Source organism: Myotis brandtii, unplaced genomic scaffold, assembly GCF_000412655.1.
Source record: "Myotis brandtii unplaced genomic scaffold, ASM41265v1 scaffold455, whole genome shotgun sequence".
Taxonomy (NCBI): domain Eukaryota; kingdom Metazoa; phylum Chordata; class Mammalia; order Chiroptera; family Vespertilionidae; genus Myotis; species Myotis brandtii.
This window is the reverse complement of record NW_005367384.1, coordinates 1,322,850-1,349,523: the sequence shown is the minus strand read 5'-3', so window position 1 is coordinate 1,349,523 and position 26,674 is coordinate 1,322,850. Positions and strand designations below refer to the sequence as shown.

At 42.6% G+C, this 26,674-nt stretch overlaps 1 protein-coding gene across 3 annotated transcripts in view; it reads right to left on the bottom strand.

Moving 5' to 3' along the window:
• TBXAS1 (thromboxane A synthase 1 (platelet)) overlaps positions 1-26,674 on the bottom strand; it is a 157,497-nt gene that overhangs the window by 79,585 nt on the left and 51,238 nt on the right. For all 3 annotated transcript variants that reach the window (XM_005875001.2, XM_014546719.1, XM_014546720.1), the window contains one exon: positions 764-860. In XM_005875001.2, the coding sequence (XP_005875063.1) occupies positions 764-860 (97 nt within the window). The remainder of the gene's footprint in view (positions 1-763; positions 861-26,674) is intronic.

Here is a 26,674-nt window from a genome sequence, read left to right as displayed (position 1 = left end):
AAAAAAAAAAGTTGGCACATAGTGATTCTCTGAAGTCTCACAAACAAGTGTTTATTCACTTTAGACTCATTTTAAGAACCAACATAAATGCTATTGGTCTTCTCTGCTAGAATTTTTATTTCCCCACTTTTGGAAAATATGGACTACTCTGACCTCTGCCATTCTCTGTCACCTCTTCCATCCCTTGGGATTTCTCATCAAAGATAAAAAGTAGGAAATAAACTTTTTAAAAAGATGGAGTATGTACATCCTTTAGTGGGTCGGAGACTTGAACTGACATAAAGAGGTCACGTACAGGCTCCTCCTGCTATCTGGGGACAAATTTCCCTCTTAATGTTGCTTGTCTTCCCTTTCCAGCCTCAAGAATTTTATACTCTCTGGGAAAGATATCAGCACAAGAGCCTCAAAATTTTGCTTTTTCTCTGTCATTTATTAACCTTGCTGGGTCTTCCTCAGTCACTTGACCTGTGCCCTCTAGATTCCTCTAGCTTTGAACAACCCTCCTGGTTTTAGCATTTTTATAACCACAACTTCCCTTGCTCTTTAGCTGTCTTGAAGCATTTCTTAAAGGTAAATTCCATTCTTTTTCACCAGTCCTGTACATCTCTTTTGAAAACCTAAATTCACTGGGGAGCTTAATTTTGAGTTGAGCTGATCTAAACCTGATAAGAGACACAATCATGACCCTATTAGATGTGATGTGCAGTCCTTGCATCTGAGAATAATTCCCCATGCACCCATATGCAGAAAGAACACTACATACCATTCTGTTGGTAAAATTACTGAAGTTCTCAACCAACACCTGCTTGATCATGTCTGGCTCCGAGATAACGATAAACATCCGACGGCCGAGATAGTACCTGGGAGGAATAAAAGAATTATTTAAAATATGTTGTATCTGTCTATCCATTTATCCTTTCAAAAAAGAATTCGAAAACAAACAAACAAACAAACAAACAAACAAAAGAATTCGAAAGAATTCGAAAACAAACAAACAAACAAACAAACAAAAGAATTCTTAGTGGCTTGGCATGAAGGATAAAAGATAAACAGGAAGTAAAGATGCAGAGTAGAGGAGGACGTGCACGAGCTAATCCTGAGGAGCAGTGTAGCCGAGATGATCTAACATTAACATTCCACAGACATTTATAGAATCCTTCCTTGTACCAGTCCCTGGAGATTCCCTGCATCCAGGGAGCTCATAGCCTGATAGAAAAGATAGATCTGTAAATTTAAACACCTTAATAAGGAATTCATGAGATCCAGCAGTAAGACCACGAAGAAAATGGTGGAGGTCAGTATTGTCCACATTGTTCAACAGTGGAGAGAGTCATTCTAGAAAAAAAAAATAAGATTCTTGAAAAAAGGCTGAAGTGAATTAATAAGCATTTGTGAGAATTCAGGAAAGATTAAACCTGCTGGGGAAGGGCTGAACATCTGGTTGCCACATCTGCATATGAAGGAACTCCACAGATACTTGGACGTTAACGAAGAAATGAGGGCAAGGACTGGTCAGTCAGCTGGTGCTAATGAATTCTAACTGGAGGCAGTGCTTACGAATATGCCTTGTTGTATTTATTTATTAAAGTGCCGAGGAGACAAAAGCAACCAAGACCCAGTCACAGCCTTCACATTTAATGGTGAAAGAATGAGTACTTTCTCTTGAGATTGGGAACAAGGCAAGGATATTTAACAGAGTGCTGGAACTCCTAGCAAGTGCACCAAGGCAAGTAAATTAAAAGCATATAGATTGCAAAGAAATTAATGCAATTGTCCCTATTTTCAGATGACATAAAAAAACCCTGAACTAATAAATGAGTTCAACAAGGTTGCAGAATTTAAGATCAACACACATACAAATGCAAAATCAGTAGAGCATTTCTGTATACTAGCAATGAACATGTGGAACCCAAAATTGAAATACGATACCATTTACAATGCATATTAAAAAATCAAAGAAGACCTAAATAAATGGAGAGATAAATGTTGTTCATGGATTGGAAGACTCCACACTGTAAAGATGTCAATTCTCTCAAGACTGGTCCATAAGTTTAATGCAATTCCTATCAAAATCACAGTGAGAACTTTTTTAGGCACAGGCAAGCTTATTTTAAAACTTACATGGAAAGGCAAAGTTGTTAAAGTAACTAAATCAATTTTGAAAAAGAAGAATGAAGTGGGAGGAATCCGTCTACCAGATTCCAAGATTTGACTGCAGTAGTTAAGACTGGGTGGTATTGGCAGAAAAGTAGACACATAGGTGAATGGAACAGAGTAGAGAACCCAGAAATACACCCATACAAATATCCTCAATTGATTTTAGACAACGATACAAAAGCAAAGCCTTTTCAGCAAGTAGTGCTGGGGCAATTGGACATACACTGGCCAAGCAATGACCTCACACAGTATACAAAAAATTACCTCAAAGTGGATTACAGATTTACATGTAAAACACAAAACTTTTAGAAAACAATAGGAGACAATTTTGGGGATTTAGGAGGCAAATAGTTCTTAGATTCAACACCCAAAGTACAACCTATCACAGGCAAAAATTAATGAAATGGACTTCATCCAACAAAATTTGTTTTTGCTCCCTAAAAGACCTTGTTCTGATGAAAAGGTAATCTTCAGGCTGGGAGAAATTTTTCCCAACCATATATTTGACCAAGGCTTTGCATCTAGAGTACATATTCTATAAAAAAGTGGACAAATGTTTCACCAAAGAGGATATACAGATGCCAAGTAAGCACATGAAAAGACGCTCCCTATCATTAGCCATTTGGGAAATGCTAATTAAAACCACAGTGAGCTGTTACTACACATCTATCGGAATGGCTAAGATAAAGTAATACTATCAAATGCTGACGAGCACGTGGAGAAACTGGATCACGCCTACCTTGGTGGTGGGAATGGGAAATGGCACAGCCACTTTGGAAAACAGCTTGGCGGTTTCTTATACAACTAAACATGCACTCACTATATGACCCGGCCATCGCACCCGGGGATTTATCCCAGAGAAATGAAGACTTATGTTCACACAGAAAACATGGACATGGATGTTCATAGCAGCTTCATTTGTAACAGACAAAAACTGAAAGCAAATTAAATGTTCTTCAGCAGATGGATGGCTGAACAAGCAGTGCTACCTCCATGCAATGGAATACTCCTGCTGTAAGAAAAAGGCCCCAAACTATTAACACTTACACTGATTTGGGTGGATCTCAAGGGAGTTGTGTGAGTGAAAAAAGCCATTCTAGAAAGAGTTCATATATATTTTAAATTCTCAAACTTATTTAAAAAAAATCTTTTATAACTCTGCCCCTGCTTTTGAGGAAAAAAATTCATATTATATGATTCCACTTGTATAACATTTCCTGAGTTTTAAAAATTTTATTTGTATTGTTGTGAATATTACAGTTGTCCCCTATTATTCCCTCTTTGCTCCCCTCACCTGGCTCCTGCCCCACCCCAGGCCTTCATCACACTATTGTCTGTCCATGGGCCATACATATATGCATATAAGTTTTTTGGTTAATCTCTTCCCGTCTCCACCTCCCCCTTCCCTCTGAGATTCTGCAATCTGCTCCGTGCCTCTATGTTTCTAGATCTATTTTGTTCATCTGTTTATTTTGTCCATTAGATTTCACATATAAGTGAAATCATATGATACTTGTCTTTCTCTGACTGGCTTATTTTGCTTAGCATAATACTCTCCAGGTCCCTCCATGCTGTTGCCAAGGGTAAGAGATCCTTCTTTAAAAAAATATTTTTTAAAATTAATTTCAGAGAGGAATGGAGAGGGAGATGGAGAGAGAAACATTAATGATGAGAGAGAATCATTGATTGGCTGCCTCCTGCACCCCCACATTGGGGATCATGCCCACAACCTAGACATGTGTCCTGACCGGGAATCGAACAGTGACCTCCTGGTTCACAGGTTGACTCTCAACCACTGAGCCACACTGGCCGGGTGAGATTCTTCTTTTGTACAGCTGCACACTATTTTATGGTGTAAATGTACACCAGCTTTTTCATTTTTTAAATAACAAAATTATAGAGATTGGAGCAGAGATTAGTAGTTGCCAGAGGTTAGAGAAGGGTTGATGATGGGTTGGTGTGGCTATAAAGGGTAGCACTAGAGAGCCTTGTGGTGATGGGACAGTTCTGTATATTGGCTGCGGTGGTGGTTACACAAACCTACACATGTGATGTACTTGCATAAAATACTATTCTCTCTCTCTCTCTCTCTCTCTCTCTCTCTCTCTCTCTCACACACACACACACACACACACACACACACACACACACTCGTGCATATAAACCTAATACAATCCGAACAAGCATTGTGGATTATACCAATGTCAAATTCCTGGTTTTGATAATGTACTCTAATTGGGGGAAACTGGACAAAGGGTCCCTGGGACCTCTCTGTACATTTCGTTTTGCAACTTTCTGGGAATCTATAATTGTCTCAAAATAAAAATTATTTTTAGGAAAGTCACTTGAGAGCTTAATAGACCGTAGAGTTACAGCTCTGCTCTTCACCAAGTCGGATCTGGCAGGCCTAGGTGGGGCCCAAGAATATGCATTTTAACAGGCTCTTGAGGTTCTGGTGCCGGGAGACTAGCCCACCCTGAGGAACACTGTCTGAGGGCAGTGGCTAGTCAAAACTATCTGTCCAGCATTCAAAAAATAAGGCCATCTGGCCCCACCCCCAGACCCACCTGACCACGTCTCTGGGGTGGGACCCAGTCTCTTCTCATGTTAACAAGTTCCCCAGGGGATCCTGATCTGATAACAATAGCCAGTTTGGGGTCCAAACCCCAGATAAAAAAGCCCTGCTCTATATCTAATCAAAGTTCACACCATTCCTGTTTCCCTGCGTTCTTAGTTCTACAAGAAAAACATTTACACTAGGGTGCAAGCATATTTTGGTAATACTATATTTGTATTGATTTAGTTATTGCCAAATAATTTTACACATAGTCTGGATTTTCAAAAACCCAAAATAACACTCCTACATTCAAAGGAAAGTTGTCCTCCCTGGTGGGCATCTTGGGAGTCTTTATGTGTTTTTCTCGTAATATTGCTAATGCTAAAAACCATTTTGTCACAATTCCTTTAGAATTGCTTCAGAGCTGGTTTATGAACCTCCTGAGAAAACTGGCCCCATTTTACATGTAAATTGTGTAATCTTGTGAATTTATATTTATACAAATGCTCATCTATAGTTTGAGGAGCTCCTGGAAAGATCTTGAAAAGAAAAACATGTAAATGAAGTTCATTTCTCAGGGCTTCCTTTGCAGTTCCTGGGATGGCTCCACTGTTTTGTCTGCCCAGCTCTCCTGGAAGTAGCACCTCCCCCTTCCAGGCAGCTCTGGAGCTGTTGCCAGTGATAGCACTCTGTCCCTCTGGGCATGAGAATGGACTCACCATCTAGACATGGCCTATCATAGTACCTCATCTCCTTGGCAACAGTGACTGGTCCACAGGGTGGACACATGACCTAGTCAGGGCCAGTCAGAATCCTTCAATGGGATGAGTACATGGAGGCTGGGGCGAACACTCTGTCTTTCTCCTGGTGCTGCTAAACGGAATATATTAATTTAGGGCTCTTGGTGGTCATCTTTCTGCCCCGGGGCAAGAACTCTCTGCAGAGGCTGCTAACAGAGACGAGCAGAGATTTGAGGTGAACAGAGAGTGTTGAGTTAGTACATACAACGTTTGGTTGAAGGCCTTTGGCCTCCTGCAGTCTTCCTTGGATCCTCCAAGCTCACTTTCATTTGTACTTAAGTTCATTTGAGTTGGGTTTCCGTCCTTGTAATCCTGAAGTCCTAACGAATATGGTGCCCCCTTTCTTCTCAACCCTGTGAATGCCGATGTCATTCTGCCCCCTCAAAATGGGCTTCCCCAGAGGGCCTGCCCTCAGCTGTGTGCAGGCATATGAATGGCTGGCGGCGTCTTCCTGCTTCCTGAGGTGCGGGTGGAGGTGCATTGCAAAACAATGGGCACTGGAGCCCAAGAGGCTGGGTCAGGGTCACCCAGCTCTGCCACTCACTCGAGAAACCGTCCCAGGCAAACTCCTCCATAAATACCCCTCTCTTCAGCCTCCTCGTCCCTGAAATATGGGCGTGAAACTGGGACTCTGCAGTTGGCTGCAAGTAGCTTTAAATCCTACAGTTCCTATGAATAAAAAAGGAAATGACATTGTGGTCTTTGAATATAAGTCAACTCTCTGTAGGGTGTGAAGGGACGTCCTATACCCGTGAAATCGGTCAGTGGAGAAGGTTGAGGACGCTTCTCAGAGCCTTCGAGGTAACCCCCATGTGAGCATGTCTGGAATGCTCACTGCCTGCGGGCCTTGTTCTAAGTGCATTGCTTGTATTATCTCATTTAATCCTCATTAAAAAATGGATGGGGTGGTTATTGTACCCACTTTTCAGACTAGGAAACTGAGACTTAGAGAGTTTGAGTAAGTTGCCCACGGGACCTGATCCCAGCCTGACAGCTGCCAAAGCCTGAGCCCCTGCCACTGACCCTGTGCCCTCTGCTCCCTCAGCTCTCCTCGCCCAGGCGGCCTCCGCGGAGCAGCCCCAGGGCTGAGTAATTGTGCGGGAGGAGGGAGCCACTATGTGCACCGTGTCTTTTAAGGTAGGAATTCAAAGCCGCCAGAACCACCACACCAGCCCAGTGACCAAGGTAAGTTCTTGCTTCCTCTAATCTACATGTGTAAACAGTCACCTTTCCGAGCAAAAACTTCTCGGCCAATTACTCATTTCTATTTATTTATGCACATATGAATTTGCTTCTGCAACCCCAAAGCACTGGATTGAAGAGAAAATTGAGGCAAATCAGCGAAGTATTATGCAAATAAAAATAACACTTGTTTGACTTAATTTGTAGTTTTCTTTTTTCAAAAAAAAACTGACCAGTCAGGTCAACCAAAATAGTTCACAGCTGCCTTCCGGGAACTGAGGTGGGTAGGCGGCTGGTGTTAGTTAGCTTGGGGGCTGCCTGGCCCTGTTCCAGAAGGCCTGCCCCCCATCGGGGTGACCAGCTAGCGGCTGATCATCCGTGGCACCTATGCTCACGCACACAAAAGGATGTCCGAATGTCACAGCTGAATAGAAAAGCACGTTGTGAAATGGTCCCTATAGTTCTGTAAGTAAATGGTAGTCTCTCTATTAGTTCATTCAACAAGCATTTATTGAGCTGTGAACAATATTCCTGGAAAAGATTTGGAGGAAGATATATTAGCTGGCTAACGGGGCAGGTATCTGGAGCAGGAAGTTATGGGGACTGTTACTTTTCACATTGTGTATCTCTTTCAAGTTCTAGTGGTTTATAATGAGTGCATGTGACTTTTGCAATAAGAAAAAGGAAAAAAAAGGGAAAAGAGAGACTTGTCACTGGGTTGTTCCCACAGCATCTGTCGAGCCTCAGGGTGGAGGTTGGTAGTGGTGCAGCTACAGGGACTTGGGTTCAAGGCCCTGTCCTATGAGTTAGCAGCTGTGTCACCTTGAGCAAACCACAGCCTTCCGGAGCCAGTTTCTTTGATAAAAGAGGGTCAGATGAGAAACGGGAGAATGCTTGATCCACAGTAAAGTTTTAGCATGATAACCTCCCCATCAAAGCGAGGGGCCCTGCACACTCCAGTGGGTGGGCCACACCAGCAAGTGCTACTTTATAGGGGATGAAGGAGCTGGGCTCGGAGTGCCCCTGGAGACCAGGTGACATGTCAACACCCTCCCCATGTCGGCAGAAGGACTCTGAGCGTGCCTGGAGACCTGGTTTCCAGTAGAGACTGAAGGGTCAGTGAGGACCTCCAGCAACAATGCTAAGCACCAAGCATCTGATAAATCCTTGCCTGGGTAACAGTTTGATCTCCCAGCAGGTTGACTGTTGTCCTGGCCTTAAGTCTAACCTCCAGCCTGGACTCTCGATGTGGAAGTGGCAGGCAGCTCAGTGGGGAAATATGCCTCAGGATACGCCTGCCTGGGGACCCACCCTGAACTCATAGACCCTCCAGAGCTTGATGGACAGAATCAGCCCTTAATCAGCCCTTTTCCTCTCAGGGGCGCCTGGGGCCCGTTTGTCATTGTTCTCCTGCCCTCGTCATACTGGTGGGTCTCCGGTCCCACACTTCCTGCCGGACTTTGGACCTCCCACTCAGAGGTTTATGTGTCCATCATTCTAGCTTGTGTATCTGATCTGCTGCTTGTCTCCATGTGGGCCCCAACTCAGTCTATTCACCTCGGACAGTGATGGCGAACCTATGACACACGTGTCAGAGGTGACACGCGAACTCATTTTTTTGGTTGATTTTTCTTTGTTAAATGGCATTTAAATATATAAAATAAATATCAAAAATATAAGTCTTTGTTTTACTATGGTTGCAACCATCAAAAAATTTCTATATGTGACACGGCACCAGAGTTAAGTTAGGGTTTTTCAAAATGCTGACATGCCGAGCTCAAAAGGTTCACCATCACGGACCTAGGACTTTGTCAAATGCAAACCTCATTGTATCTTTATTGAAAACCCTTCAGTGGTTTGTCACCATCTAGCCCAGCGGTTCTCAACCTGTGGGTCACGACCCCTTTGGCGGTCGAACGACCCTTTCACAGGGATCGCCTAAGACCATCCTGCATATCAGATATTTACATTGCGATTCATAACAGTAGCAACATTACAGTTATGAAGTAGCAACGAAAATAATTTTATGGTTGGGTCACAACATGAGGAACTGTATTTAAAGAGCCAGAAGGTTGAGAACCACTGATCTAGCCCTTTGGAAGTCTTTAGCATCCTTCACAACCTGGCCCCTGCCTTGCTCTCGGCCTCTTCCCTCCCTATTCCCCATCACCCAAGAGCCAGGGCTGATGATCAACCTGATTTACTGAAACCCTAACCACCTCTCACCCCCATGTCTTTGCACATGCTGTTCCCTCTAGCTTCCTGGAACAGCACCCTTTCTTCTTCTCTTGCCTCGTTAACTGCTGGTGGTTCTCCACTCATTGTAATGGTCTGTTTCCTTGGCTGCCTTTCCACTTAATTATGAGTGCATTAAACACAGGGCCCTTGTCCCGTTTATCTTTGATGTCTGGCATTTACTGCTGTGTTGGGCATGCAGTAGGAGTTCCATCACTTTAATGGACATGCTAATCCTAGTGCTGTGGGTTCACCCCCATCTCTCTCACTAGGACCACTGCAGTAGCTCCCAATGGGACTCCCTGCCTCCAAACCAACTCCCACCTCAAGGACAAATCTAACTTTGTAAAACAGAAGGTGACCATGTTGTCCCACTCCAGATAAAACTCTCCATTGAAGCAACTAGTGCAAGCTTCTTGGTCCATAACGAGGGTCCCAGCCGAAGCTTGCACCCTCTCTTCCTGCCTCATTCTTCTTCCAAAATGATTCCCAAAATTTCTCAATTCACAGAGCCCTTAATGACTTAGTAATTTTTCATAGCCTCCCAAGGCCAAAAGAAGTCCCTAACACTCTTATTTTTTAAGCAGATAAGTCCAAACAGCTTAATAAGTATCCATGTTCTAAAAGCTTAATGGACATTTGAAAAAATACACATAATTGGAAGTGGTTCTCACAGTGACCAACAGATGTCGCTGTGTTCCCCATGAATATTTAAAATATCCCAAGAAGCCCTATGAATTCACTGTGGCACCCTGGGGTGCCTTAGCACATAGTTTGGGAATCATAACCTCATCGTTGCTATACAAATAGTTATTTGTGTCTCTCAAAATTGACAGTATTTCTCCTACTTTGCACATGATTTTTCCTCTGGTCTTCATCTCGTTAGTTTGGAAAAGGCTGACAAGTCACCTGTCCCCTCTTCTGTGGACCTCTCAGGTTCCATAGCTCTTTTTCCATTCCTCTATTAATTTGCATCTTACTCTGTTTTCTTTATTGACAGGCTCCTTACTGCTCTGTGAATTCTTTGAGGACAAAGCCCTGTCTTATTTTCTCTTCAGTTCCCCAAGAAGCTAGAGAGCAATCTGCACATACGAGTGATTAGGAGGATGGTTTTGAGTCTGCCTTTCTGATCCTGGGAAATCATTTCTTATTCTCCTGCTTCCCAATTCCTTCGGATTTGAAGCCAGACTTGAAACCTCAGAACCTTGTTTCTCTGTACTCACCTTTATCTGGCCATTCCAAAAGTCACCCAACCCCTGCCCATTCTGAAACACTCTCTGTTCTCTTCCACACGGTGGAAGGGGCATCTGCCTGCAGGTCTGCTCTACTCTGGGCCTCCCTTTGTGGCCGGTGCAGGTGAGTCTCAGGTCTGTATGTTCTTCCCTCTTCCCTCTCATCTCCCTGTTATTCATCCTTCAAGACCTTGCTCGAGTACTGTCTCCTCCTAGAAGCTTTCTCTGCCTTCACTGGCCCATGAACCAATAGAATTTTTGGCTTCAGGTTGGTGGTTCAATCATGTGGTTTTCAGATACTTACTACCTGGCATTCTTGGGCAACTTGGCCTATGTTCACGTGTTTCTTCTAAAGTAGATACCAAATTTCCTCAGGAAAAGAGACTGGAATTATACTTTTTTGGAAGGGAGGGGTGGTCTCTCCCACTGCCATCAGCTCAGTGCTCTACACAGAGCGAAGCTGAGATATCTGTTGAGTGGACAATGTCTGGAGTGGGGCCAGCAGTGAGTTCTTCCAGACTTGGGGGAAATCGTCCTCTCTGTCTTTGTGGCTTTAGAAGACATGGACACCGACCCTGAGATGAGTGTGGGAAAGGTCATAAAGAGGGGAAAGGGGCTCCCTCCCTCTCCCAGAGTGAGCACTGCCTTTCGAGTTAGAACTTAGTGACTTTGCACCAGCCCCTGAGTCTCAGGGTCACAGGCTGACACCTGGTAGGTTTCCCAGGCGTCAGGAAGAAAAGCGGGTCTCACCGCCCTTCTTTAGGGACCGTCTGGGCTACAGCTGGGCATATGCTTGGTCGGTCCCAAAGTGAGTTTCTAAGTGGTGGGAGTAGGGGGTTAAGGAGGATTTGGGTCCAATTACACACAAACCAGCCTGGAAGAGCGTCTTCATCTGTAAAACACAGTGGCCCTCCTAGTCCTGGTGAGTTATGATGATATCAAGCTACATTAAAGCCTTTTCCAGAACAGAGCTCTGGCTCAAAGAGGGAACTGGGCAGCCAGGGGAAAATTATCTGAAATAAACCTATAGCGAAAAACCTCTCTACTCTATTGGATATACGTGCCCACTTAATTTATTCAGTTAATAAAACGTATTCCCCGGAGGGGGCAGGCAGAGGTAAGCTACAAGCCAATCTGCCTGCGTGAACATGGGTAAATATGTATATCTCATAACAGCAAAAAAAGAGTAATTAAGAGATGCATTGAAGTATACAGGAATCCTGGAGGACACCGAAGATTCCAATTCCAGTTACTGTCCTTGGTGCAAATTTAATTCAATAGGGAATAAATAAATAAAAAAATAAAGAAAAAGCGGATTCAGAACAGATGTTAGGCAAGCAATTTTTTTCACAGTAAGAAGCATAAACATGAAGAACAGCCTATAAGGCAAAGTTGTTGATGCAAACAGCATCACACCACTAAATAAATAGTTAGATGGCACCACAGGGACAAAGAAACATTAAAATAGTCATTGGCTGTCCCTGCGTATTTGTGCCCACACAGTTATGCCCAGGCATGTAGATTCTCAGGCACTGGAGGGAAGTGTGTGTGTGTGTGTGTGTGTGTGTGTGTGTGTGCGCGCGCCGCGGGGAGAGGGGGGCCTATTGCATAGAATACGTGCAAGACATAGATTTGTGTGACAGTGTATGGCAAAATCTCTTCTTCCCAAATGATATGTGGACTCAGAATATGAATTGAAGGGCTTGATGAAAGCTAGAACCAGTTCTGAAGCGACAGTGCGGCCAGGGGAGGAGCCCCAGGCCATGGGAGGAGGGCGCTGTCCTGGGCCAGGTGTTAGCAAGCCCAGATGGGGAACTCTGAAGAAAGGAGAATTTAATGGCAAAAGAATTTTAGACCCTGTTGGGGAGACACAGGAGGCAGAGAAAAGAGACATTAAAGCACAGATCATGGTATTTGAGAGACAGAAGGAAGCTGCAAGATGACAGCTCTAGCTCAAACCCCTCATTTCATAAGAAAGCAGGTCCAACGAGGTTAGGTGACGACGTGTGGGCCCCAGAACACGTGCCATTGCCCTAGAGCTGCCCCTTAGCCAGGAGGAGGCGGGAGAGGCCAGAGAAACTCCTCCCCGGCCTTTCTGAGGCCCCATGTGCGGGACTAGTGAAGCTCACCCACGGCTGGTCAGGGACAGGCTCCGTGGTGCCAGCTGGGATGGGAGGAATCAGGATTAGAACCCCTGATCCTTGGACAGGCTGTGCTGACAGAGTGAGAGTTCCTTTCCCACATCAGACCTATGAGGTAGGCAGGAGCTCAAGTGTGTTTTAACGGTAAGGATGATGATTCTAGTCCCTTGGCTGGGAACAGCTGAGTTGAGACCAGAAGCCAGATCTGGTTCCCAATCTGGTGCTCTTTCTGGCACCCTAGGCCAACCCCTGAGTCAGGCTAGGAAACAGACGTGAGATAGTAGCCCAGTAAGAGTCCGAGGCATGACCCGAATGAGTGGAGCCCAGCTGGCAGCTCTTCAGAGCAGACCCTTCCCTTATCCTGTGGATCCCGAGATGGCCTGACATGGTAGTAAATCAACTGTACTTTTGTGGGCTGAGTGCTGAATTGATGGAGCACTGATGGGGAGAGATTACAGACCCCGCCACCCAAAACCTTGATTTTAGGTGACAGACCTCCCCGATTCCTTTCCGTATGTCCCAGGGAAATAATACTCATTACCGAAATCAGCAAAACAACAAGACTTCCTGTTTGAGGTTTTCTTGGGGACATATCTATCCTGAATGATTCTTTTCATCATTCAACAAATATTTACTGAGCACCTTTTATAGGTCACTTCCGGGCACTGGGGAAAGCAGAGCAAAGAAGAGACAGAGTCCCTGTCCTCACAGAGCTTGCATTCCAGCAGGAGAGCAGGACAATCAACACATAATGACGTGACCTAGTGTCAGGGCCGATGTCCTAAGGCAGAGTGCTGAGAGTGTCCAAGGAACAATAATAAGGGACAGTGGAACGAAAGGCTTTGGGTTAATAAGGAGAACCCACACGGCCCTACGCTCACCTCTGACTAAACTATCATTCCGCAATTGAAATCCCTTATGTTTACGTATAAATTGAGGATAATGTGATCAGCCCAGCTAAACTCTCAGGGTTGTTGGGATGGTCACACGAGATACTGTATTAAAGGGACAAGACCCATATAGAAAACTAGAAAACTGTTATGGATCAATAACAGTTACTATGAAAGTGGCCCCAGGGAACAAAGATATATGTCTCTTACGGTCATAAAAGCAAGATCTCTAGCCCATAGAATTTGTGCACAGGTCCATAAAGGGCCTTTAAAAGTTTGTCCACTGCAACATTGTTTGCCGGAAGCCACTGTGTGTCACCTTCTGGGAGAGTGGACGGGTAAGACGGGTAGGGGTACACTGCGCAGGGACAGGCAGTAGTTGGGTGCAATAGACTTGTGGTGGGGGGGCGGACAGAGACATGATGGATCTTGAAAACACGGGGCTCAGTGAACACACTAAGCAATAGAATGAGATTGCTAACTGTTGGCATAAGCTACAGATAATGCACACAAAATAAGGATACACAGTTTGCAAAGAACATGTACCCAAAATATACACAGTAAGCACAATTGGGGTGGTTGTTTGTTGGGGATAAGAAGCAGAATGCAAGAAAGGTATGGGAATACAAGGAATAAAGAGACAAGCAAAGCATTGCAGTGTGTTCCCAGGGCTCCACAGTGACACACACACACACACTTTGCAAAGAACATGTACCCAAAATATACACAGTAAGCACAATTGGGGTGGTTGTTTGTTGGGGATAAGAAGCAGAATGCAAGAAAGGTATGGGAATACAAGGAATAAAGAGACAAGCAAAGCATTGCAGTGTGGGGCTCGGGCTCCACAGTGACACACACACACACACACACACACACACACACACACACACCTGGGAGTGGGGGAAATTAGTAATCATTGGTCGCAACATTAATAATTCACAATGGTGAAGTAAACTATTCTTGTCAATGGCCTTTTTTGTTTTTAATGTGATTCTTTGGGAATAAAATGTTGCTATGTGTTAGATCCATGTTTTCTCTCAAAGCCTGTTCTCCATATATTCTAGTCCCAAGAGACCTTCTGGAAAACAACAAGAAAAGTTCTGTAGTCAAACGCTAAAGTTCTCACTTGGAGGTTTCCCAAGCACGTTATTACATGAAAGGTTTCAAGAAGTCCTACAATAAAGAGACCTGTGTTCCTTTGATCAACCCACTGTTTCCAGCGTTTGACCAAGGGAAACCCCCCTTTTATTTTCCATGTAATGATTATTGTCATTGGAAATAGTCCAAGGGACGCAACGTGGGAAATACCGTGTTAGACGGCTGAAGGCTGAGAGGCCCGAGGTTCCAGGTCCCCAGCACAGCCTGGGCCTCATATCCTCTCCTCTCCGCCTGACATGCTGGGCCATCCTCAGAGTGCTTGGTTCCTGAGCCACCTTGGACCCCATGTCTCATGCATTTGACTGTGGCAAAGATGGAACTGTCTTTCCCTCTGCCATGTTCAACCTCCTCATTACGGCAGGAATGAGCATTCTGTCTCCAGAATTCAGAGCCAGCGTCGTTGACTAATGCTGACTCATCTCCGATTCCTTATATCAATCGATGAGTTGTCCAATACTGCTGCTGCAGGACATTTCCTAGATAAAATTTTCCTTTACTTTCCCTTATGTTTCTTTTTCTATTTTATTTTAAATTGAATTTATTGGGGTGACATTGGTTAATAAAGTTATATAGGTTTTGGGTATACAATTCTATATACATCATCTGTGTATCATATTGCATGTTCACCACCCCAAGTCAAGTCTCCTCCCATCACCATTTATCGTTCCTTTACTCTTTTCTACCTCCTCCCCACACCCCCTTTCCCTCTGGTAATCACCATACTATTGCCTGTGTCTATGAGGTTTTTATTTGTTTATTTAATCCCTTCACCTTTTTCACCCAGCCCCCCAACCCCTCCCCTCTAATACTGTCGATCTATTTTCTGTGTCTATAAGTCTGTTTCCTTACATTGCTGATTATTCGAATCACTGTTATCATTCCCCTGGGCTATTAGAATGGTCGTTTGCTTGTTTGTTTCACTTCCCCCTTCACCCCTCACCTTGCCCTTCTCTACTCTGTGCACCTGCACAACTGCCTTCAAAACCCCACTTCCTTGGCACCATTCCTTAGGCCTGTCTCCTCTCCTGCCATGGCCAAGGTTTCTCTCTATTGGTGTCCCAAACATCACATCTTCCTAACACACCCTCAGCCTCTACTCTCCCTTTTTCTATTTCAGCCCAAACCTCTAAACGTTCTCCCTAACTTCTGTGCCTGGGCACACGTGCCACCTGCCATCTCTCTTTCATTTGGGCAACTATAGAGCTAGTTCTCCTCTCTCAGTGAACGCACACTCCGTGCACAGACTATGGGGACAAAGGGAATTTAATAGTTCTCCTCCAGCAAGTGACCACAAAGCTGGGACATATGCCGTGACAGAGCTGAAAGACTGCTACAGAAACACAGAGAAAGAAAATGAATAAGTTGCAAATTGCAAGGACATGATCTTGACAAATTACTTGAGGTAGGAAACCCAGAGATTAAAAAGCTGGTGCCGGGGGAAGAGAAGTGTAGGCCCAGGGAATCAGAAAGTAGAAGTCAACGAGTCCTAGACAGAGAAGACTAAATTTATATGAGACAAAAAGGCTACAGCGACCTGGTGGGAAAAGGGAACTCAGAGAGGGCTGAAAGCAGAATAGAAAAACAAACACATAAATTGTGAAGGGTTTGGCAAACAGTGAGATAAGGGAAGAAGAGGCCCTGGGTAGGGGCTGTTGGGAATTATTAAAACAAACTGAATTTATGGCGCAGTGCATGTGTTTGTTGATAACAGGGCTAGTCTGGTAAAGAATGTGCTAATTGGCTGATAGTCAACAGGAAGTTGGGGCAAGAGGACTGGGGCTGTGCCTTCCAATCAAAAATGTGGTTCACATTGATCAGTTGGGTTCCAGAGCACAAGAAGTTTAAATTTCTTCTGGAGTTCACTGTTAAGGCTTCAAGGCAAGAAGTAATGGCCACTCAGCCATGGCCAAAGGGAGCAGTAAAACATTGCTATAAAATGTTCTCCAAATGTAAAAAGGTACAGTTTCTACAGAAAATAGTATGGTAGTTCCTTAAAAAAAAATACAACTACCATATGATTCAGAAATTCTACTCTGGATATATACCTGAAAGAACTGAAAGTGAGCTCTCTAAGAGATTTATACACCCGTGTTCATAGCAGTATCGTTCATAATAGCCAAAAGGTGAGATGAATGGATAAATAAAATGTGGCATAAATGTACAATAAAATATTATTCAGCCTTAAAAGGAAGGAAATTCCAACACAAGATACAACATGGATGAATCCTGAGGTCATTATTCCAAATGAGCTAAGTCAGTCATACAAGGACAAATATTGTAATACAGTCAGATTCACAGAGAGAAAAAATAGGATGGTGGTTGCCAGGGAGTAGGGGACACGGGGAATGGGGAGTTAGTGTTTAATGGCTACGGAGTTTCTGTTTTTCAAGATAAAAAGCGTTCTGGAGATGGTTGGTGGGGATGGTTGACAACAATGTGAATGTACTTAGTGCCACTGACTGTACACTTAAAAATGCTTAGGATGGTGAATTTGTTGTGTTATTTTGTACTTGTTGTGGGTGTGTTGTGTATATTTTACCATAATTTAAAAACATGTCCTCCAGCCAAACGTCCTTCATGCCATCCTTAGCACCTGGATCCATGGGAAGCAGGGGACCCATCAATCCCACAGTCATGGGTTATAGAGTCCCTCCTACTGGCCATATTGTAGAAGCACGAAGACCCATTCTACCTACTCAGGTAAAATCTTTGTAGGTATCAGCCTGAGTTCTCAGGCTCTGAAATTGTTACTCATGAACAAGTATGGATGAAGGAGGGTGGAACTCAGGTGCTGTGTCCATTCGGGTCCTCCAGGCAAGGAGGACAGGGCTGAGGCTTCTTGCCTCTGGGGTGTCTGGGGGACCAAGCTCTAGCAGAGAAGCCTGAGACTTTGGGGAAGCAGTTAGGGGTCTTTAGGCTGGAGTCTCTTGGAAAGACCCGGCGGCAGTATCCATTATAAGGCACAAGCTGGGTATGGCAGTGAACCAGAGAAGGAACTTGCAGAGTAACAGACAACCTCCAAAGGAAAGTGGAAGGCCCATCCAACAGTTTCCTCTCTGGTGGTCAGTATGCACCAGGCACAGCATTAGCAGTGGAGATGGCGAGGGGCGTAACCTGTGGAGGACCGGAGTTTCCTTCCCCAGGGTGGGTCCTGATGAAGAAGGCAGTGGCCTCGATCAATACCTGGATGCCCATCTCACCTGTGGCCTGAGTAATATCAAGCAGGGCTGGTGGGTGTTGCAACACAAAAGACCTCACTCACCACGTCTACCTAACATGCTGTGACAGGCCACCCACCAGTCATAGGCTCAGGGCAAAGGTTAGGAAGTTCCTCTTTCAGCAGAGGCAAACATAGCCTGATGTGCTAACAGTGTCTCCTTAGTGGTTAATGTGGAGGTGCCAGGAGAACACATCTGAGAGTCAGGCCTTTAAAAAGAGGTCAATAAACTGAGAGCTTTACCCAGAGTGGAAAACTTCATAGAGTAAGTTGCAAAATTCTTGCAGTTTGGGGGTGAGATGGTAGAGAAGTTGTTAGGAGCATGGTCTTGAGATGGGATGAACAATCAAGGAACTTCTCTTAGTAGTTAAGTTTTTATGATCTGCCTCAGGCATGTAGGCATCAAAAACCTGCCAACTCCTTGCTGGGAATTACTTGATATGGACAGCCACAGAAGTGCTCCACATAAGACTGACCAGGAGTAATTGGAATGTATAGGAAACAACCCAAACTCTAAAACATTTGAGAGTCCTGAGGAATAATGGAGAATATGGTCATTTAAAGTTAAACTTTGCTATTCCAAATTTAGGAGAATTTCAAATGTATGCGTGATGGTTGATGACTACTTTTTTGAAAATTTACACTATATATCTAGAGTTAACTTGGCTTAGACATTTAGGTAGCTTTGCCTTTTGCCCAATGTAAGTAACAAGATTTAAAACTGTTCTTTTAATTGTCCAAGAGTTCCGAAAACTTGTTTGGAAGAAGTTTCTCTGCTCACAAAATAGTGATCAAAGAAGAACTTTAAGCTCCATGTGACTTGTGAGTTAGCTGTTTCTTTGGATTTGGTAGTGATTTTTTTTTTTAATTGTGAAATCAAAGATGGCTTGTCATTTTGCTTTTTGGATTAAAAAAAAAGGGATTTCCTTTGCATCCTCAATGAATTAGGGTTAAGAGCCATAAGAATTGGCTAAATGTGTACAGTTTTTGAGATTGTGCAAAAGGGTTCTTGACAGAAGAGATGTACATAATGCCACGTGTTAGCTGGACCTGCGTCCAGATGGGAGCATGCCTTGGCAAGCGCCACAGTGATTCAGGACTATGTTGCATAACTATTTTGCATTTGGTCAAACAACTTGGGTTTGTTGCAGGTACAATTCAATTAAATATGGAATTTATTATTTGAAGATATTAGCTAGAAATAGAGCTTTTATGCGATTTTAATTTGAGATGTTCTGTTGTTTGGGAACATATCTGCACGGGGCTGTCATTGGAGGGGAACAAAGTTATTGTTGCCACATTTGATCATCATGGAGAATGAGCTCTCTTTCACCTTGAGCCTGATATGCTGGTGGGTTTTGGAAAATACACCCATCAAGGAATGCAGGACTGAAAATCTGTGACTGACTTCCCAGCCTCCATGGCTGTCCACTCTTCCCAGCCGGGTGCTCAACCTCCACCTGCAGTCCCAGCCTGTTCCCGTAGCATCCTCAGCTGCAATCTGTTCCAGCCAGGATGGAGGAGTTGGGTCTGTTCTCTGAGCCTTGTGCTTCACATCATGCTCTCAGGCTTAGGACTGAGTGTCTGCAGTGGATTATCTCCTGGGCCCATCTTCCTGAGGCTCTGCTTATGCTGCTGCCAGACTTGCTTCTCAGGGCCCAGAACACCTTGTAGCTGGGACCTAATGTCCACTGGCAGGCCTTCTTGATCCCTGCTTTACTGAATGCCTGACTATTGCCCAGCTGGCACCTCTGTGGGCAGCTTTCTCCTGGACGGTCCAAGATGGCCAGTGTTTACTAGACTGGGGAAGGTCAATTTCCTACCCTGTCAATGCTGTGCTTTGCTCAGCAGCTGGAACCTGCTCTGTCAGCACCCACAACCCGGTCAGTTTCCTATACCTCGCCCACCCCAGTGAATGGGGCCAATTCCAGGTTCTAGGTCATTTCCTTCTGCTGCCTCATCCCCTGGGAATAAGCAACCCACTGGCCATACATAGCTGAGATAGGATATGCACGTGAATTACTTAGATATTTTAAAATTGTCAACAAATATATTTTTATAAACTTTCTGGGTTAAGGGTGGGAAATTATTTTAATCGTGCTTAAACCTGTGATTTTAGAGGAGAAGAAGGGAGTCGCTTTGGGGCTGCTGGTGCTGGGCCTGGGTCCACAGTCAAGTGCCCGAGCCGTCTCCGGAGGGACAGTGCTTCGGCTTAGGTTTGACTTTAGCTGCCAACAGTGGGCTTTTTATGAATTTGTCAGAAGGTTCTCAGAGTCTTAAACCACAATGGGGCAAAATGGGGCTCATAAAAATGTTCTAATGTGGACTGCTGGGGTTGAGTCATCAATCTGTGGTCATCTTGTTTGGAACTGGAATGGACTTCAGATATCATCTGGCCTTTACTTTTCAGGTTGCTCATTTTGACTCACTAGTGGTAAGGAAACCAATTTAATGGGGGTGTGGCCAGCTTGTATTGGTTTTGTTTTTTTATGAAAGAATAGAATAGAATAGGTCAAAGTGCATCTTATATAGTAAATAAGGTATTATTTATTAAACTTGTATTTCAGGTGTGTGTGTGTGTGTGTGTGTGTGTGTGTGTGTGTGTGTGTGTGTGTGAGATAGATTATTTACTGAGGCTTATAATTAAACAAAGTGTCAAGTCGCAGATCTAGTCCAAATCCCCTCATTTTCCATCTGAGAGAACTTGGGCTTTTAGGGGAGGAGTGGTGGGCTTAGGTCCATTAAGCTAACAAGTGGCAGATAGAGAATTGGAGCTGGAACTTGAGCCCCAGGTTTCTATTGAAAGTTGGCATGCTCTGTTTGGTGTTTTTCTGCCCAAACAAAAGGAATTAATGTAGACTCTTGATCTTTAGGAGTGTGAGTCACAAAGACTTGGCCATCAGTAGGCATTAAAATAGGCAGCAACCATCACCAGCAGGTTGTCATAGAATGAAGGTGGGGGAAAGGAAGTGGTGTGAAATAAAGGAGAAAGAAGAGGTCAGAAGTGCAGAGGGAAATGGGTACACTTCAGAAGGGTCTTTGCATGATGACTAGGAAGAAAGGTGGTCTTAACTGTAAGTAAGAATGGAAGCTTTGCAGTAATCTACCACTTGATATAACCTGAGACCTTGATAGGGCCAGGCAAGGTGAAGCATATATTAAAGGTTCATTCAAGAAAAGCGGGACTCTAATAGAACCCCTCTGTCCCCTTCTGGTCTAAGTTGCCTATTCATTTGAGCACAATTGGTCCTTTGATAATTCTACCTATTGGGCTACACATCTGGATTGGTGATAATTGTCGTGTGTTCCTGCTGACAACCTTTTTCCTATTCCTAAAGGACTAAAAAAATCAGCTCATTATGTCAGGGTATTGGCTTTTATAAAATAATGTGCCCTTCAAAATGCAATAATGGTTTAACAAACACTCATTTTAACATGTGCCTTTACAGGCCAAGTATTAGTGATTGTGGTTTGTTTTTTTTTTGTTTTTGACCCATGAGAATATAGATATTGAATTCACTGACTACTTCTCAGTAATTATAACATCAGGTCTCATATTAATTTTGGTTTCATATTTATATTACTTGAACCTGTGATTCTAAGTTTTGCTTTCAACACTTTTATGAAAGACTCAACTTTTACTCAGGTAGGGGACGCAAATATTGCTCCAAGTTGGGCCTCATAGAAATGTTAGGATAATTTAGGATTTCCATGCAGAATTCCATAGTTTCAAGGATACTGTGTTCTCTCAATGACCATAGTGTGTTTTTATTTCCATCAATTCCTCTTCAACCGAGTTGCATTTTTAGGTCAGATACTTAGTAAATGAGTCTCATTCTGAGGCACAAACTCCAGATCACCAGCAGAAACTTCAAGTTCAACTCCTGTGCGTCAGTGTCTGTGAGGCTCTGCTGCCACTGGGCTATATTTCCACCTAAGAGTCCTGCAGTTTTTACACATCTAGGACTCTACTGAATTCAGGCCAATTCAAAAGCAAGAGCAGCCTCCCCATGTCAGCTGCCCAAAGTGGGTCTGAACACTTTATTTTCTTACACAAAGCATCCCAGCCTCTGCCACATTTTTCAAGTCCAGTGTGTTCAGGTGTCTCGTGTCTTGTAAGTCAAAGAATAATCACGTGACACTGGGAGGCAACAGGCGGAGTCCCTCAGAGCCCATTAATTCCCAGAGTTCTTGATCTATGGAAATAGGTCAGCAAATCGCCCACAGGTTGCAACCGAGCCATCTGACCGCATTAAAGTAGACCGTCTCTACTTCTTCAACCTTATCTACGTAGTACATAAGGATGATGGTGAAGGGCGCTTGATGAAAAGTTTTTACACCTTAGTCATTTCTGGAGCACACACTATTAATGGATGGCACAGTGGAATCTGAGCTTTAAAAAACCATTGAAATGACCTTATCGTTTTCATTGCTGATGCCATATACTCTTCCATAGGTATCCCAAACTTCTCAGCTTCCTCACTGCCTGGTGACAAGGTGCTATTTGTTCATGCGTGCTAGCGAATTAAATAAAACCAGTGCTAAAAACTTCCAGGTTGGAGGCACACGGAACACCTCTACCTCCTTTGGGCATGGACCTTGCATCTAAGTGGCAGGTCCTTTATGCTGAAAGATGATTTATTTGCTAAATTGATTTGTTCAGTGCAGAGACCACAGGTTCCCTGGGAGATAAATTGCTTCAGATTCTGATACTTGCAAAGACGTTCTTAGAACACTCTACGGCTGCTGGGTACAAGAAGGTGCTCCCTGCATGATATCCAAAGAAGGGCATCCAGTGAGGCATGTGATTAGGCAGAGGAATGGAGCAGAAAAGTCAGAAATACATATGGGAATCAATAAATGATAAAAGTGATATTTCAAGTCAGTTGGAAAAGGATGAATTTCCAGGTGGAACACCACCATCTGGAAAAAAATAAGGTTGGATCCCTACTCCCACCTTTACCCTCAAATAAATCCCCAATGTATCAAATACCTACATTTTTAAAATGAAATAAAATATATGAGAAAAATCTTTGGTGGAGAAAGCCTAGAAAGATATAAAATGTAGACTCCATTAAAACTGATTAAATTCAACAACACAAAAACAAATGTTTTCTGATTCAAAAAAATACAAATAAGCAAAGTAAGCGACAGATGATAAAAAGGAGAAAATATTTGCAACATATATTAAATATAAAGGGTGATTTTCTTTAATATATAAAGAGCTTCTATAAATAAATTAGGGAAAGATCAATAACGCAATGGAAAAGTAGCAAAGGATTCTTCAGAAAACAAAATATAATGGATTTTAAACAAATAAAAAGATGCTCAAACTTGCTTATAATTAGAGAAATGCAAATTAAAAACTGCCATCAAGATTAAAGACTTAAATGTAAGACTCAAAACCATAAAAATCCTAGAAGAAAACAGGCAGTAAAATCTCGGACATTTCTCATAGCACAATTTTTTTCCTGACATATCTTCTCAGGCAAGGGAAGCAAAAGAAAAAATAAACAAATAGGACTACATCAAACTCAAAAGGTTTTGCACAGCAAAGGAAACAATCAACAAAATGAAATACAACCCACTGGATGGAAGAACATATTCCCCAATGATACATCTAATAAGGGGTTAATTTCCAAAATTTATAAAGAACTTATACAACTCAACACCCCCCCCCCAAAAAAAAACTCTCCCCAAAACACACCAAATAATCCAATTAAAAAATGGGCAAAGAACCCAAATAGACTCTTCTCCAAAGAGGATATACAGATGGCTAATAGATATATGAAAAAATGTTCAACATCACTAATCATCAGAGAGATGCAAATTAAAATCACAATAAGATATCACCTCACACCTGTCAGAATGGCTACCATCAATAAATCAACAAATGAGTGTTGTCAAGGATATGAGGAAAGTGCACTGCTGGTGGGGACACATATTGGTGCAGCTACTGTGGAAAACAGTATGGAATTTCCTCAAAAAATTAAAAATGGAACTGCCTTATGACCCAGTGATTCCACTTCGAGAATATTTCCAAAGAAACCTGAAACACTAATTCAAAACAATATATGTATTCCTATGTTATTTACAATACCCAAGGTTTGGAAGCCTAAGTGCCCATCAGTAGATGAATGGATAAAAAAGCTGTGGTACATTTACACAGTGGAATACTACTCAGCCATAAGAAAGAAGGAAATCTTACCTTTTCCAACGGCATGGATGGACCTGTAGTGTGTTATGCTAAGTGAAATAAACCAGTCAGAGAAAGACAAGTACCATATGATTTCACTTATATGTGGAATCTAATGAACAAAATTAACTAACAAAATAGAAACAGACTCATAGATACAGAGAAAAGACTGACAGCTGTCAGAGTGGGTAGGCAGGGTGGGTGAAAAAGATGAAGGGATTAAGCAAAAATAAAACAAAAGCCTCATAGACAGACAACAGTATGGTGATTACCAGAGGGGAAGTAGTGGGGTAGGGGAAGGTAGGAGAGGGTATAGGAGGGATAAATGGTGATGGAAAGAGACTTGACTTGGGGAGCATGGTGAACACAATACAATATACAGATGATGTATTATAGAATTGTACACTTGAAACCTTTCTAATTTTATTAATCAATGTCACTCCAATAAATTGAATAAAAATAAAATTTATTGTAAAAAATTTAAAACTACCATCAAAAAGTAAATGTAATTGTGACCAGTGAGAACCAGGTGCTCTCATACACCTATTAATGGGAGTGTAAATTGATATAACCCATAAAGAGAGCCATTTAGTAATATTTATCAAGATAAAAGTGTAGATAATCTTTGGCCTAATAATTTTATTTCTAGGAACTTATTCTACAGACATACTGACACAATGATGTCTATAGAAGAATATTCACTGTAGTACTGTTTATAAAAGCAAAAGGTGTTCACCAATTGAGAACTTCTTTTTCAAATTAGGATACATCCATACAGTGGAATTCTTAAAAAACAGAATAGCGTTTAACAAGAATGAACGTATTAAAACGGGACAATTTCCCAAATATCATGAATGAAGTAAGCCAGGTAAAGGATGGCGTCTGTCATATATTATCCATCTGAGTATGAAGAGATTGAGAACAGAGGTTGTGTCTGAGGAGTGTAAGGGTCCAAGGTGGGAGTCAGCTTTACTTTTGCCTGTACAGTTATTTGTACTTTATGTGCATTGTGCATGTTTACCTACTTACAACTTAATGTTCTCATGAGAGTATATGAGGTTATTTAACAAGTGTGGCTTGATGAAGGTATATAGGAATCAGGTGCTATTAATCTAATGGAGGGGCATAGGTGATGGACACCAGGAAGCATGAAAGTCAAATTTAACGAAAGGGAGATAAGTTTATACTAGATATTAAGACTAAAGTGATGTGGGGGTGAGAAGAAATGGGGATGAAGCTAGAAAAAAGAATAGCTTTAGAGCTGTTACTTAAAAGATAGATGAGATAAGGAGAAAGGGGGTTTTGACTGGAGCCTTTAGAAGTTACTAATGAGCTGAACTTAGGGTGCTGTGTACGTATTTATAAGTAATTAATAGTAATAGCATAATAAAGGCTGTCACCCACTGGATTACAAAGTCAATTGCAAATTGAAGGGGACATAATCTCTCTCCTCTTTATATTTAATCACAAATGTATGATGATTATGTTGATATTGGTCCTTTAGGGCTTAGAAGGAATATAAATCCAACTTAGGGCTCATTCTCCGACTAAAGGAAATAACCAGTAATCATTAATTGACTGAAGGTTCTCTAAGGCGATAAAGCCTTGTTTTCTTCATATTATATTGCCAAGGGTACTACTGTGTAATTCAAGAGTTCTAATCAAGTATTATAAGTAAAAATAGTATAGGTGTTTGTGCCAGTCCGCCCACTTTACATTCAAGTTCACAAAAGTCAGAGACAACGTGTGCAAATAAAAATAGTTTTATTGCACATGGCCTGGCAAAGCAGGCTACATGATTAGACATTTGGTAACGACATTTTGTTTGTGGTAGTGGTGGGTGGTGGTGATGATGGTGGTGATGGCTGTGGTGGTTATGATGATGGTGGTGGTAGTGGCGGTGGTAGTAATGGTAGTGATGATGGGATGGTAGTGGTGGTGATAGTAAATACTAGTACTAATGTTCTCAGCACCTCTTGGCAGACATTTTCTCTGGAAATATCTTCCCCATAGCAGTGAGTAAGAGGAAAAATGGGCAAGGAGCCGATTTCAAGTTTTGGGACCTAAACTCTGACTGAGTTGCTATGATGACAACCAGATCATAAGCATAAATAATCACCATATTTGGCTTTTAGGTTTGCATTTCTCCCAATATCCTGTTATGTCCTGTCATCTAAAAACACAGGGAACCTCTGTATGGAAGCAACAGTGTGGGGTTTCACTTGTCAAATGGTGTATCAGTTAATTATTTCAGTTTTGTTTTGTTTTTAATCCTCATCCGAGTATATTTTTTTCCATTGATTTTAGAGAGTGGAAGGGAGGGAGGGAGAGAGAAAGAGAAAGAGAGAAACAGCAATGTGAGAGAGACCAATCTGGGATTGATAATACTTTCTAATGATAGAAGCAGTCGAAAAGTTAACATAATTTAAACCAAATCATTTCTTAAAGGACAGGTCTTTCATTCCACAAAATCCATCCTTGATATTCCCAATCAGTGAACCCATTTTGCTAAAATTGAAGCAGTAACAAAATAATTTTTAGGGCTAGAAGGGACCTTAAATATAGACTAGTTCAACCCTTTGTTTTATTTTATTTTTTAAATCATTTTTATTTTTCAATTAAAGTTGACATACAATATTATATTAGTTTCAGGTGTACACCCAGTGATTAGACATTACATAACTTACTAAGTGATCATCTTGATAAATCACATACCCATCTGGCAGCATACATAGTTATTAGAATATTATTGAATATACTAGAGGCCCAGTGCATGAAATTCGTGCACAGCAGGGGGCCCTCAGCCCAGCCTGCACCCTCTCCAATTTGGACATCCCTCTCACAATCCGGGACTGTTGGCTCCTAACTGCTCACCTGCCTGCCAGCCTGATCACCCCTAACTGCCCTCC